The following is a 13,191-nucleotide window of genomic DNA, read 5'->3' as shown; positions in this document are numbered from 1 at the left end:
TTATGATAACACATTTCATAGCAACAATGCATCATAAAACTCAGACCATGTATAGTAGGGGTCTCAAACTACAGGCACGCGAGCCAAATGCTGCCCGGGAGCCTATTCAATGTGGCCAGCGGTTGTACAGTGTGTGGGGTGGTGGGGGATGAGGGATGGAACCGTAATGAACCCAATCATAACTTTACTTCTTGAAGAAGACGTTGTCATCCTCCCAGAACCAGGTGTATGTGAGGTTTCCGGGGTAGGCCTCAGCTAGGCAGTCCAGCTTGGCGTCTTGGGATATGTTCACCGTCAGGTTCTGGGGAGGGGACACAATGAACGGTGGCCCTGGGAGAACAGAAAGCAACAAAGAAAAAGGCAATTATTTACATTCACTTTATTTGCATGTACTCAAACACATTGACTTGATTTGATTTAAATAGGAGAAGATATGAGAAAAGAATTGACAGAATATAAGTAGACTACATCGGAAGTACATGCAAAAGTGTGAGGTGGAAAACCCAAAGCAGGCTTGTATGAAAGCCTCACCTGATTGGTAGGTAAATTCACTTTCAAATTTAAATTATGAACAAATTGTAAAAAATGTCCAATTAACATAATGGCCATTTCTTATTCAGCAGAAATAAGGTGACATGCTAGCTTGTGTTGTCAAGATAGCAGAATTTAGACTTCAATACCGTTACCAGGTTTAGTATCATGATACCATCACGATACTCGATACCAAAGCAAGACCATGGCAAAAAAAAGAAAAAAACGTATTAGCTAAAGTCACAGAATGGCACTTGATTCAGACAGATAAACTAAGCTACTGCTCTGTTCAATCGTTGCATTATTCAAGTGTGTTAACTTCTGTGCAGCATGAGTGGGGAGCAAGCTCTAGCAATGAGTAAGTGAAGCAGGCACAAAGTATGCACGTTGCGCTCAGCGAATAAAGGGGCCATCGGTTGAGTAGATAGACAGACGTGATCCTCAATCAGTATAAAACGTGAGACATATCGGACAGAAGTTCAGAGAGTAACAAAAATCTTAGAAACTAACAGTTTTTCATGTACTATTATCGAAAAAGTACAGAAGCTTTGGTATACCGTGCAACACTAGCTAATGCTAGCGCAATCTCTGTGTTAAGCTGGGGCACATTATGACATAAGATGATAACAGGGGGAGTGGGTCTGTGTGTGTGGTGTGTGTGTGTGTGTGTGTGTGTGTGTGTGTGTGTGTGTGTGTGTGTGTGTGTGTGTGTGTGTGTAAGAGACAGAAAGAGGAGGCTTCCCACAGATATCACAACTTCCGACCTGACCACGTCACATCATAATGGCACACAGGCTGTAGATGAGGAAGGATTACCCTGCCCATGGGGCCATGAGGAAAGTATACACATCGTGAACACACACACACAGTGAACGCGCACGCACACACAGTGAAGATAGACACAGTGGACACACACAGTGGTGATACACACAGATACAGTCTCACACACCACCACCACCACGCAAGGAGTTCATTAAGGCAGGTGGAGCAGAGATCATGTTGACACACATGATTCAGCTAATTAAGGTCCCGAGGAGCAGCTGACCAACAGAATCAGAGGTCTTAGAGCAGTGCTGGAGCAAAAGCCTGCACACACAGTAGCGCTAAAGCAGTGTACGCACATCCAGACCTACAGTATCAAAACGAAACTAATGAAGAATACCTGCACACTGATGAATGCTCTCGCAGTTTCATTTTATTGTGAAACCACAATATCTATTATTGACCCACAGTAGCTCTCCCGGTAGGGTTGACTGACCACCTGTCTTTATTTTCCCGTGAGGGAATTTGTCTGGTGTGGTTCAACAATAAAAAAAAACATTAAAACATTGTCCGAGAGGCTTCTAAACAGCTTCTACCCCCAAGCATTAAGACTCCTGAACAGCGAATCAAATGGCTACCCAGACTACTTGCATTGCCCCCCCCCCCCTTCTATGCTGCTGCTACTCTCTGTTATTATCTATGCATAGTCACTTTAATAACTCTACCTACATGTACATATTACCTCAATTACCTCGACACCGGTCCCCCTGCACATTGACTCTGTACCGGTACCCCTTGTATATAGCCCTGCTATTGTTATTTACTGCTGCTTTTAATGATTTGTTATTCTTATCTCTTACTTTTTTGTTGGTATTTTCTTAAAACGGCATTGTTGGTTAAGGGCTTGTAAGTAAGCATTTCACTGTAAGATCTACACCTGTTGTATTCGGTGCATGTGACAAATACATTCTTGCTTCCTACCCCGCCGAATATGGACATTTTGTTGTTATGCCCGCTTGGCAGCTGGTAGTTGTTGTCATTGCCCGTCTGCCCTCTTGATAGAAGTAGCTAACTAGCTGCTAGGCTCTCCATTCGGCTGGCTGGCAGTTGCAACCTAGGTCCCCATGGATACCAGCATAGTAGGGGTGCTGAGGGTTCTGCAGTACCTCCTGAAAATCTTAATTTAAAAAAMATATATAATAAAAATATTTATTTTTGGAAATAATTTGTTTTTCCTAAAAGTAGTGCACTGGGCCTTTACTAGTCCTGTATTAGGGGACAGATATAGCCGTCTGTAGAGTGGGTGCGGCCCCTCCAATTAGCTACATCATCCATTCGGATAGTCTCCATGCATTTCATCCATGAAATATGAAAAACATTACAAAAACATGTAAATAGACAAAACAGATGAGACGGAAGCGACACCACCCATCACGATTACAGTGCCAGTCCAGAAGAAAAACATTTTTAAAAATGCACAACGACGCAAAGTAAAAAAGTACAAGTCTGGGTCTGTGTGGATTACATAAGTGCAGATAATTGTATGCCTCAGTCTTCATTTCCTATTCTTTTCATGTCCCTCCAGTTCTTCTCCACAGCCTAATGTGCTTAACTGTTGCCTGCCATCCCCTGCAATGAGAGGAGGAGACTGCCGCTCCACTGTTAGCCCAACAGGAACATTCTGGGAACGCGTTTGTCTGTGAATCAGGCATGATAATGTGTCATAGAAACGTTCCGGGAACTTTGATGTCTGGGATAATAATAGGATAATGTTTCATGGACATGCCTAAGTATAGGGAGAGAGATGTGCTCTATGTCATTATGAGGAATACATGGGGTATGTACCTACAGGTAAGGACGCATGTATGTTAACATGTGTAAGCGGTTGGGAAGTGATTTAAGTGAGCTTTGGTGCAATAGTGGCGAGAAGGAAAGATGGGCCATCTTTCCCTTTTTCAGTCTATGACATTTTATCAGTCATATCAGCTCATTTAATCTGTCTGCACCAATGGTGGGAAATCCTCGGAAACACGTCATAACGTGCGCACACAAACACACTCACACATGTTAATCATTTAGCAGATGTGCACACACAATTTTGAGCTGATCGCATAACAGAAGCCACACAAACACACCCACCCACAGAGTCCATCCCCCTCCTTTAGCCAGCTTGGTGATATTGACTGGCAGTATGGTAGTTCTGATCCAGAGCCCAGGGCCTGAGCCTCTAACAGTAGGAGAGTTCTTATCTGGAAACCCAGTGTGTGTGTGGTGTGTGTGTGTCCGTGTGTCCGTGTGAGCGCGTGTGTAGCATTGGCACAGCTGGAAACATTGCCCGCTGCAGATTTACTTAGTTGATATAGTGACGATCGGATTCAGTGGCTTACCAACAGGGACACTGAATTACCATAATCCTTACCCCCAGCGTCATCTGCCAATCAAAAGCCACCACTTTTTAAACACGCACCAACAGAGAAACCGACAAAGGTCCAAATGGAAACAATGGTTGTCAAAGCTAAGAACATTAACAACTTCATAGTTAAGAACACTATAACAATATGGAACAAAATGAAACGTATTCTACAAGAACCAATATCACTCCCTAAAAACCATAGGGAACAATCTTTGGATAGACTTTCAGAATTCACCGATAAATTGATCACATGGAAAACTAAAGGCATGGAAACCGTAAATGACGTGGTAACAGGAAATAAATGTATTTCCATGACCAGTGGGATAAGTATCCAAWTGTCATACTTGAGTAAAAGTAAAGATAACTTAATAGAAAATGACTCAAGTGAAAGTCACCCAGTAAAATACTACTTGAGTAAAAGTCTAAAAGTAGTTGGTTTTAAATATACTTAAGTATCAAAAGTAAATGTAATTGCAAGTCAAAGTATAAGTATTTTTTAATTTACAGATAGCCAGGGACACACTCCAACACTCAGACATCCTTCACAAATGAAGCATTTGTGTTTACTGAGTCCGCCAGATCAGAGGCAGTAGGTTTGACCAGGGATGTTCTCCTGATAAGTGTGTGATTTTCCATTCTCCTGTCATGCTAAGCATTCAAAATGTAACAAGTACTTTTGGGTGTTGTGAAAAAAGTTGTCAAAAATATGAATAGTACCGTAAAGTACAGATACCCCCAAAAACGACTTAAGTAGTACTTTAAAGTATTTTTACTTAAGTACTTTACACCACTGTCCATTACATAATTAAAAAGCAATTTTAGACTGACCAATGTAGATATTTTCAAATACATGCAACTTAATTAAAAGAAACATATCACTAAATTTAGATTTGAAATATTTTGGACATCAGAACAACCTTGAGGGAATCTTATGCGAGTCAGAAAAGGATGTTCATATGATAGGTAAGATATACAAAACCTGCAAGAAAGCCTATCCAACTGACAATCTCTTTGAAAAAAATATCAACTACTGGAACCAAGCCTAAAAATAACTGATGTTGGCACAAGATGGAGGGAATGTTGGAACATCACTAACAAAATGACAGTTAATGAAAATGTACACTTAATCCAGCATAAACTAATGTATAGAATTTATTACACAACAGACAAAATTCACAAATTCTACAGCACAACGGCAAGTCATGTCTTAAGTGTAAAACTATAAATTACTCAATAATACATGCCTTGTGGGAATGCTATGAAGTCCAAAAGTTATGGGTGGAGTTAAAGTTGTCTGTCAGAATGTAATGTAAACTACAATGTAAACTTATTTTTAATCCGTCTGTCTGCCTATTTCAAGACATGGCATATGAGGGTGCAGTGAGATACCCAATGGACTAGATGGTACTTTTATCGTCAATCATCTTGAAAAAATGTATACTTAAAAACTGGAAATCAAACCAATCCTTGCTCTCTCTCAAACAACTCCTAGTCCATACTCTAGCTAGCATCGACTCCCGTGGTGTTTCCTGATAGATCTGAAGGGATTGGATAAGTGCAAGGCAATATGGTGATGGCTCAATCTATCATGAACAGAAAAATTAGGAAAGTCTGCACTCAGTATTTGCCGTGACAGAAAGGAAAATGTACTCCATCATTAGTGATGACTCCATCTAGCCTTCTAATGCGTCTAGGTGAGCTTCCACCCTGTTGCTCCAACCTACTCGGCTCCATTAGATCTACCAACACCAAAGGGGCTAGACTAGACAGAATGGATAAAGGGCAGTTTTTGGACCTGGCATGTCTGTCTATTATTGCCTGAATATTTTTCTATAGTAATAGACCTCATAGGCACACACACCCACACACACACCCACACCACACACACACACACACACACACACCCACACAACACACACACACACACACACACACACACCACACACACACACACACCACACACACACACACACACACACACACACACACACTCGCGCATACACACACACACATACTGTCACGCCATGACCTTAGAGATCCTTATTATTCTCTGTTTGGTTAGGTCAGGGTGTGACTCGGGTGGGAAAGTCTATGTTTTCTATTTCTTTGTTTTTGGCCGAGTGTGGTGCCCAATCAGAGGCAACTGTCTATCGTTGTCTCTGATTGGGGATCATATATAAGTTGTCATTTTCCTTTTGGGTTTTGTGGGATCTTGTTTTCTGTTTAGTGTCTGTGCCTGACAGAACTGTTCGCTTTCGCTTTTGTTATTTTGTTTGTGTTTTTTTAATAAAAGGAATCATGAACACTTTCCACGCTGCGCTTTGGTCAACTCTTCCTTCTACAAACGAGAGCCGTTACACATACAGTTGAAGTCGGAAGTTTACATACACCTTAGCCAAATACATTTAAACTTTTTCACAATTCCTGACATTTAATCAGAGTAAAAATAACCCTTAGGTCAGTTAGGATCACTATTTTATTTTAGGGAATTTCCTTTAAAAATGTTTAACTTGGGTCAAACGTTTTGGGTAGCCTTCCACAAGCTTCCCACAATAAGTTGGGTGAATTTTGGCCCATTCCTCCTGACAGAGCTGGTGTAACTGAGTCAGGTTTGTAGGCCTCCTTGCTCACACACACTTTATCAGTTCTGCCCACAAATTTTCTATGCAATTGAGGTCAGGGCTTTGTGATGGCCACTCCAATACCTTGACTTTGTTGTCCTTTAGCCATTTTGCCACAACTTTGGAAGTATGCTTGGGGTCATTGTCCGTTTGGAAGACCCATTTGCGAACAAGTTTTAACTTCCTGACTGATGTCTTGAGATGTTGCTTTAATAAATCCACATAATTTTCCTCTGTCATGATGCCATCTATTTTGTGAAGTGCACCAGTCCCTCCTGCAGCAAAGCACCCCCACAACATGATGCTGCCACCCCCGTGCTTCAAGGTTGGGATGGTGTTCTTCGGCTTGCAAGCCTCCCCCTTTTTCCTCCAAACATAACGATGGTCATTATGACCAAACAGTTCTATTTTTGTTTCAACAGACCAGAGGACATTTCTCCAAAAAGTATGATCTTTGTCCCCATGTGCAGTTGCAAACCATAGTCTATCTTTTTTTATGACGGTTTTGGAGCAGTGGCTTCTTCCTTGCTGAGCGGCCTTCCAGGTTATGTCCATATAGGACTCGTTTTACTGTGGATATAGATAATATTGTACCTGTTTCCTCCAGCATCTTCACAAGGTCCTTTGCTGTTGTTCTGGGATTGATTTGCACTTTTTACACCAAAGTACGTTCGTCTCTAGGAGACAGAACATGTCTCTTCCTGAGCGGTATGACGGCTCATGGTGTTTATACTTGCGTACTATTGTTTGTACAGATGGACGTGGTACCTTCAGGCGTTTGGAAATTGCCCCCAAGGATGAACCAGACTTGTGGAGGTCTACAATTTCTTTTTATTTTCCCATGATGTCAAGCAAAGAGGCACTGAGTTTGAAGGTAGGCCTTGAAATACATCCACATGTGCACCTCCAATTGACTCTTATGACGTCAATTAGCCTATCAGAAGCATCTAAAGCCATGATAGTATTTTCTGTAATTTACCAAGCTGTTTAAAGGCACAGTCAACTTAGTGTATGTAAACTTCTGCCCCACTGGAATTGTGATACAGTGAATTAGAAGTGAAATAATCTGTCTGTAAACAATTGTTGAAAAAATTACTTGTGTCATGCACAAAGTAGATGTCCTAACCGACTTGCCAAAACTATAGTTTGTTAACAAGAAATTTGTGGAGTGTTTGAAAAACGAGTATTAATGACTCCAACCTAAGTGTATATAAACTTCCGACTTCAACTGTATGTACACCTGCCTACTAAAACATTCACCCTGCAGAAAACGAACACAAAGACACACAACTCTACTGCTGCACACATGTACACATATACACATGCACTCACTCACTCACACAGATGTTGAGTTGTGACAGGGCTACCTTGGACAAGCAAGCGTGTGGTGTGAACCACCTCCCCCTGGATGCTGTAGGCTCGGCAGGTGTACGCCCCCCTGTCCTTGCGGCTGACCGACAGCACCGTCAGACTCCCATCAGACACCTGGGGAGGGAGAGGACACCATAGAAAAAGTGAGGGGGGAGTTCCGTTAAAACAATAAGAAAATTCATAATGTTCCATGTGAATTTACAATGCAGATGGTCTACATCTGAGAAAAACAATTGTTTAATTTATGCTACTGCTGCTTTTGCTTGTCACAGGAGTGGGGCGTGTAGCTTGTTGTTGACCAGGAATGTTCTCTTGATAAGTGCAAAATTTGACCATTTTCCTGTCCTGCTAAGCATTCGAAAAGTATTTTTGTAACTAGTACTTTTGTCTGTCAGGTAAAATGTATGGAGTAAAAAGTACATTATTTTCATTAGGAATGTAGTGACATAAAAGTAAAAAGTTATCCAAAATATGAATAGTAAAGTACAGATACCCCCCCAAAAATCTTAAGTACTTTACTCCAGTGCTTGTGACTCATCAGACCCACAGCCACTCCCCTGCTCCCTGCTTTACTTGGACTGAAATATGTTCCGGAACTCATTTTGGGTGCTGATACTGTTTATATTTAGGTGCAGGAACTCCACAATACTTTTGAGCTAATATTCTATAAGAGGAACAGGAGCTCAAGCAGTAGAACATTTGAGGTGTCGGTACTCAGGTCCGGTAAGCTCCTGCCCAAGTCAAGCACTGCTTCTTATCTGTTGCGCAAATAGCCTACAGCTGTGTGTCTCGAGCTCACTGGCGCGGGAAACTGCCCGGAATATTTTATTTAAATGTCGCAAATTCGCTAGCGCGAGCTTAGGGCCGGGCCTAAGTTAATAGTTGATACAATATTTCAAGTTCGTTGCAAACAGGCCATGTGTAGCCAATTTCTGGGATATTTATTTTTATCAGGATATTTTCTACCTGCAGGCCACAATGTTTCTATTTGTTGGCTTTATGTAGGCTATTTTTTACATAGTTGGCATGGCAATAGAAGTTACTTTTTAGGTTTATCATTTTCATTTAGATTTGGATCTAATTTTGATTAACCACATTACAATGATTTTGAGATACGAATAAGTATTAAATGAAACTGTTTCACGAAAATGTACATATGAAAACCATAACTGTCACGCAGAACGGTAGAAATGGTAAAATAAATTGACAATCCACGTGAAAAAGGTTGCCGAACCATCATGTAGCCTATTACCGGCATCTTCAGGAGCGTAATGGCAGAATATGCGAAAGTCAGCAGGAGCGGGAGGAGAATAGTTGGGTCAGGATAGGATTTTTTTTCTTCTGGTGATCTAGATCTCTGGTGCCCTCTTGAGTCATCTGTCTTATTTCATTAAACTGGACGCTTACTGCATATATAGTTGATTTTATTAAAACACATACGGTTGTGTCTATATATGGAAACATAGACGTGAATTTTTTTCGATAGGACAGATTACTTTCGTAATTTTTTTTTTGTCGGGGACAGCCCTACAACAGCACCTAAATGGGGGCTGGAATTCAGCAGAGCCAGAGGGCCGACCATGCCCCCTGTCCCTTTTTGATCCACACAGACGCACACAGGGGCAAGCACACGTGCACACAACATGTACACAAGCAGAAGTGTAGAGCTGCATCCTCTGCATACATCACATACTGAAAGCTACCAATTGATGTATTGAGCCGATGAAAGCTCTGTTTGACGTGCTGCATTTGAAATGTTCTATCTTGACAGCTGAGGCTTGTCACTTCGGCATATTATGATGTGCTTTGTCTTCAAGGCAACACCACAGTATGGAGACATCGACAGATGTCTTACAGGGACTATGGAAATATCCATATCTATTAATATTATAAACACACTGGTCTCTTTTCATGCTCAAAGGATATGAATAATACGAGTTTAAAGTGATGATATGAAGTGAATATACGACTTCATCATACGCAGTGAAGAAGTCTGACTCTAGGTGTTATCCATTTGGATGATGAACAGCACACACTGCAGGAGTAAATAGCGTGTAAAGGAAAACATTATGGCAATTAGCTCCAACTTTAAAGTTGCAATATGTACGTTTTTTGGGCGACCTGACCAAATTCACATAGAAATGTGTGTTATCGATTTATCATTCTCATTGAAAGCAAGTCTAAGAAAAGGTAGATCTGTTCTATTTGCGCTATTCCTATGCTTCCTGTTTTTAAGTTGAGTTTTTGTGTCTTCTACTTTCGTTTTTGTGCACCAGCTTGAAACAGCTGAAAAAACAATAATTTTGGTTATGGAAAAGATATTTCACAACAGTTAAGATGGCACAATGATTATCTACACTATACTTGCTTGTTTTGTCACATACAATGCTTTTGGAAAGTATTTAGACCCCTTGACTTTTTAAATATTTTGTTATGTTACCGCTTTATTCTAAAATGGATGAAATCGTTTTTTCCCCCTCATCAATCTACACACAATACCCCATAATGACAAAGCAAAAACACGTTTTTTGAAATGTTTGCGAATGGCCTCCCGAGTGGCGCAGTGGTCTGCTGTGCCACTCTGGAGAGATTTTCTCCAGAGATGTTATTTATTTAATACATTTTGGAATAAGGCTGTAACGTAACAAAATGTGGAAAAAGTCAAGGGGTCTGAATACTTTCCGAATGCACTGTAAACTGAAATAAAGCAAACTATTAGAATTTTAGCAACTAACTACAGAAGATGAGCTGGGGAAAAATGATGTTTCAACAGGACTTACTACAAGCAACCCATTCTAAGGTGTGCAGGGATTACACTGAGGGGTGTAAATCGAGATCTACCACTCAGATAAAAAAAAAAAAACATGAATTAAGAAACGTAAGCCGATGCAACATTAACCAATTAAAAACAGTTAAGCAGCAATGAGGCCCAATAGATTGAGAACTTGTTCTCAACTTGCCTACCTGGTTAAATAAAGGTGAAATAAATTAATAAAAACATTATCACTGCATATTGTCTATGCTTGAATTGCCCTGCATTTTGAAATATATATATATATATATATATTTTGTTGACATTTATTGGTATATGATCACACTGGTAATGGGTCATTTGTTGTATTACTTTATTCTTTTAAACTGGACRGATGACCTGCATCTGATGGTCAGTCTGAGGGGAGGGACGGAGCAGCGGTGAGGCTAGCCTCTCACCCAACTCCCAGTCCATCCGCCCACCTTCTCTCCACTAAGAAAAGAGGACAGTTTTCCAGCTGATGGCYAAACTCAAGTCACACTGCATTATTTCTGCCTCATGCACCAATTCATGTTGTTACTCCTATGCAATATTCCCTCAAAAAATGTTGGGCACTGAGCAAATTTCAGGTCTGCTGAGCGCAAACTTGACTTCCAGCGCGCATTTACTGTGAACACAGAGTCTGTATCTGTTTTAAGTTGCTGTTTTAACTGTGGTTATTTGATCATAATGTAGGCTAACCAGAGTGGTCTACCATCAAACACAATGGAGAAAATGCATCCCATAACATTCTAACATGGAAATAGCTATTCTCTCATTCAGCCTACAGTAGCAGTCAATGTGTGGTSTTCAATGTAGGCCTACATTCCATGAGACTTTTGAAAAAAACATGCAGAGCTTGACATTAACATGTTTATCCACTCAGACAAGGAGGTGACTGAAAATATTGTTGTGTTGTTTGATGCAAGAAACCACTTTACAAAATTAAATCACTTATTATTATTCCCATTCCATTATTACAGCAAATCAGACAAATTATGCTACCCTCTGCCTTTTGGCTACTTAGATTATTCAAGCCRGTCTCAAAATACAATACTTCCCCTTTAAGACAAAATAAAGCTCTTTACATGACTCGCTTTTCAAAGATGTCTAGAAATGTAAATGTTTTGTGCTCTTGTAGGAGGCAATCARTCCTCTATTGCTGACAACAAATTATTTATAACTGGACTAATAACTCACTAACTAGCAAAGGATATGAACAAAATGTACACACGTGGCTTTATGCAGCTCTTGCTTTGATCTCAAAACAAGCACATCTACTCACGACTGCTCATGCTGTAAACACAGTCCAGTTCAATGAAAACAGCACAGATCCATATATGGCAATGGTCTATTTGGTATATGCCTACTGCAGCTCTGCTTATGCCGCACTGGTCTGTGTAGAGTACGGGCTGATTCATGCARGTCAATGCAATAGAATCCTACTCCGARGCGTTCTACATACAACAAAATCTCTTGCATAGTTAGTTTTCTTTCGGTATTTTGCATCGAAAGTGTCTAATATTGTGTTGATTCACAATATTCGCCACAGTAAAGGGAAATGTTGWTATTGTTAACAGGGAAAACTCTTGAACAGTGGGTYACAACCTATTCTGAGTCAAGATCACTTTCTGAGTCAAAATGCAAGCCGCTCAGATATTTTTTTTTAACATGACTAAGAACGTAAGCCTATGCAACATTAGCCAATTAACAACTGTACTGTAGCAATGAGGTTTGTGCAGTAAGCTGTAGGTACAATACATTATCACCGCATATTGGCTTTGCTTGAATTGCCCTGCCAATGCATCGTTGTTCAGGCCATTATAAAAACATTTTTTAGGTAGGCTATGTGATCACACTAGTAATAGATCCGTTGTTGCATTAGTTGTGAGGCACAGCTGAGGTTGCATACATTTAAATAATTCGCTTTTTATTTTACTGGGCTAACCGTGCCTGCATCTGATGGTCAGTCTCAGCGAGGGAGAGAGCAGCAGACTGACCAAAAAGGACACCGTCTTCCAGCTGATGGTGAAACTTGAGTCGCACCGCATTAATTAATGTCGTTACCCCTATGAACAGAGAAAGTGAAATATTCCTCGATATTAAAAAAAGACCCAAGCTGATAATTATAACAACAACACAAGCCTATCGATACACATTCCTACTCATTCATTACTGCTGCAGTGCTTGTTGTAGCGCTGAGTGGAAATAGAAAGAATGAGCATTTTATGCCATATGAAAGTGTTGATAGTGCTGTATGACAACTTAAACAAGAACTTACACATAACAGTAGCTCTTTGCTGTATTTGTTGAGTCTCTCTCTAGTCTCACCTATAAATGGTTCCGGAGGGGATGGCTGCTGTTTTACGGGCTCCTTACCAACTGTGCTATTTTATTKGTTTTGTAACTCATTTTGTGCATAATGTTGCTGCTACTGTCTCTTATGACCGAAAATAGCATCTGTACATCAGAACAGCGATTACTCACTCAAGATTTCCGACTCGAAGGATATACTGCTTTATCGAGACACATCTCAAATCCCCATCATCCACGTGAAGAAAAGACGGAGAAAAAGGGGGAGGAGTGCGGGGTGCCTTGTAGGAATTTGCCGGCATGTAGGTAAACCACCACTACCCTCCGTATTACTGGCCAATGTGCAATCACTGGAAAACAAACTGGACGATCAAGACTATCCTACCAAC

The 13,191-nt window shown here is 40.6% G+C and overlaps 1 protein-coding gene across 2 annotated transcripts in view; it reads right to left on the bottom strand.

Annotated features, from left to right (window-relative positions):
• The window catches only part of igsf9bb (immunoglobulin superfamily, member 9Bb), a 188,267-nt gene that overhangs the window by 82,527 nt on the left and 92,549 nt on the right, over positions 1 to 13,191 (bottom strand). For both annotated transcript variants that reach the window (XM_024013614.2, XM_024013615.2), the window contains exons 5-6: positions 7,695 to 7,812; positions 189 to 330 (exon numbers count right to left, since the gene is read on the bottom strand). In XM_024013614.2, coding sequence (XP_023869382.1) covers positions 189 to 330; positions 7,695 to 7,812 — 260 coding nt within the window. The remainder of the gene's footprint in view (positions 1 to 188; positions 331 to 7,694; positions 7,813 to 13,191) is intronic.

Source organism: Salvelinus sp. IW2-2015, linkage group LG20, assembly GCF_002910315.2.
Source record: "Salvelinus sp. IW2-2015 linkage group LG20, ASM291031v2, whole genome shotgun sequence".
Taxonomy (NCBI): Eukaryota; Metazoa; Chordata; class Actinopteri; order Salmoniformes; family Salmonidae; genus Salvelinus; species Salvelinus sp. IW2-2015.
Note: the sequence above shows the minus strand (reverse complement) of the source record. Positions and strands in the feature narration are given on the sequence as shown.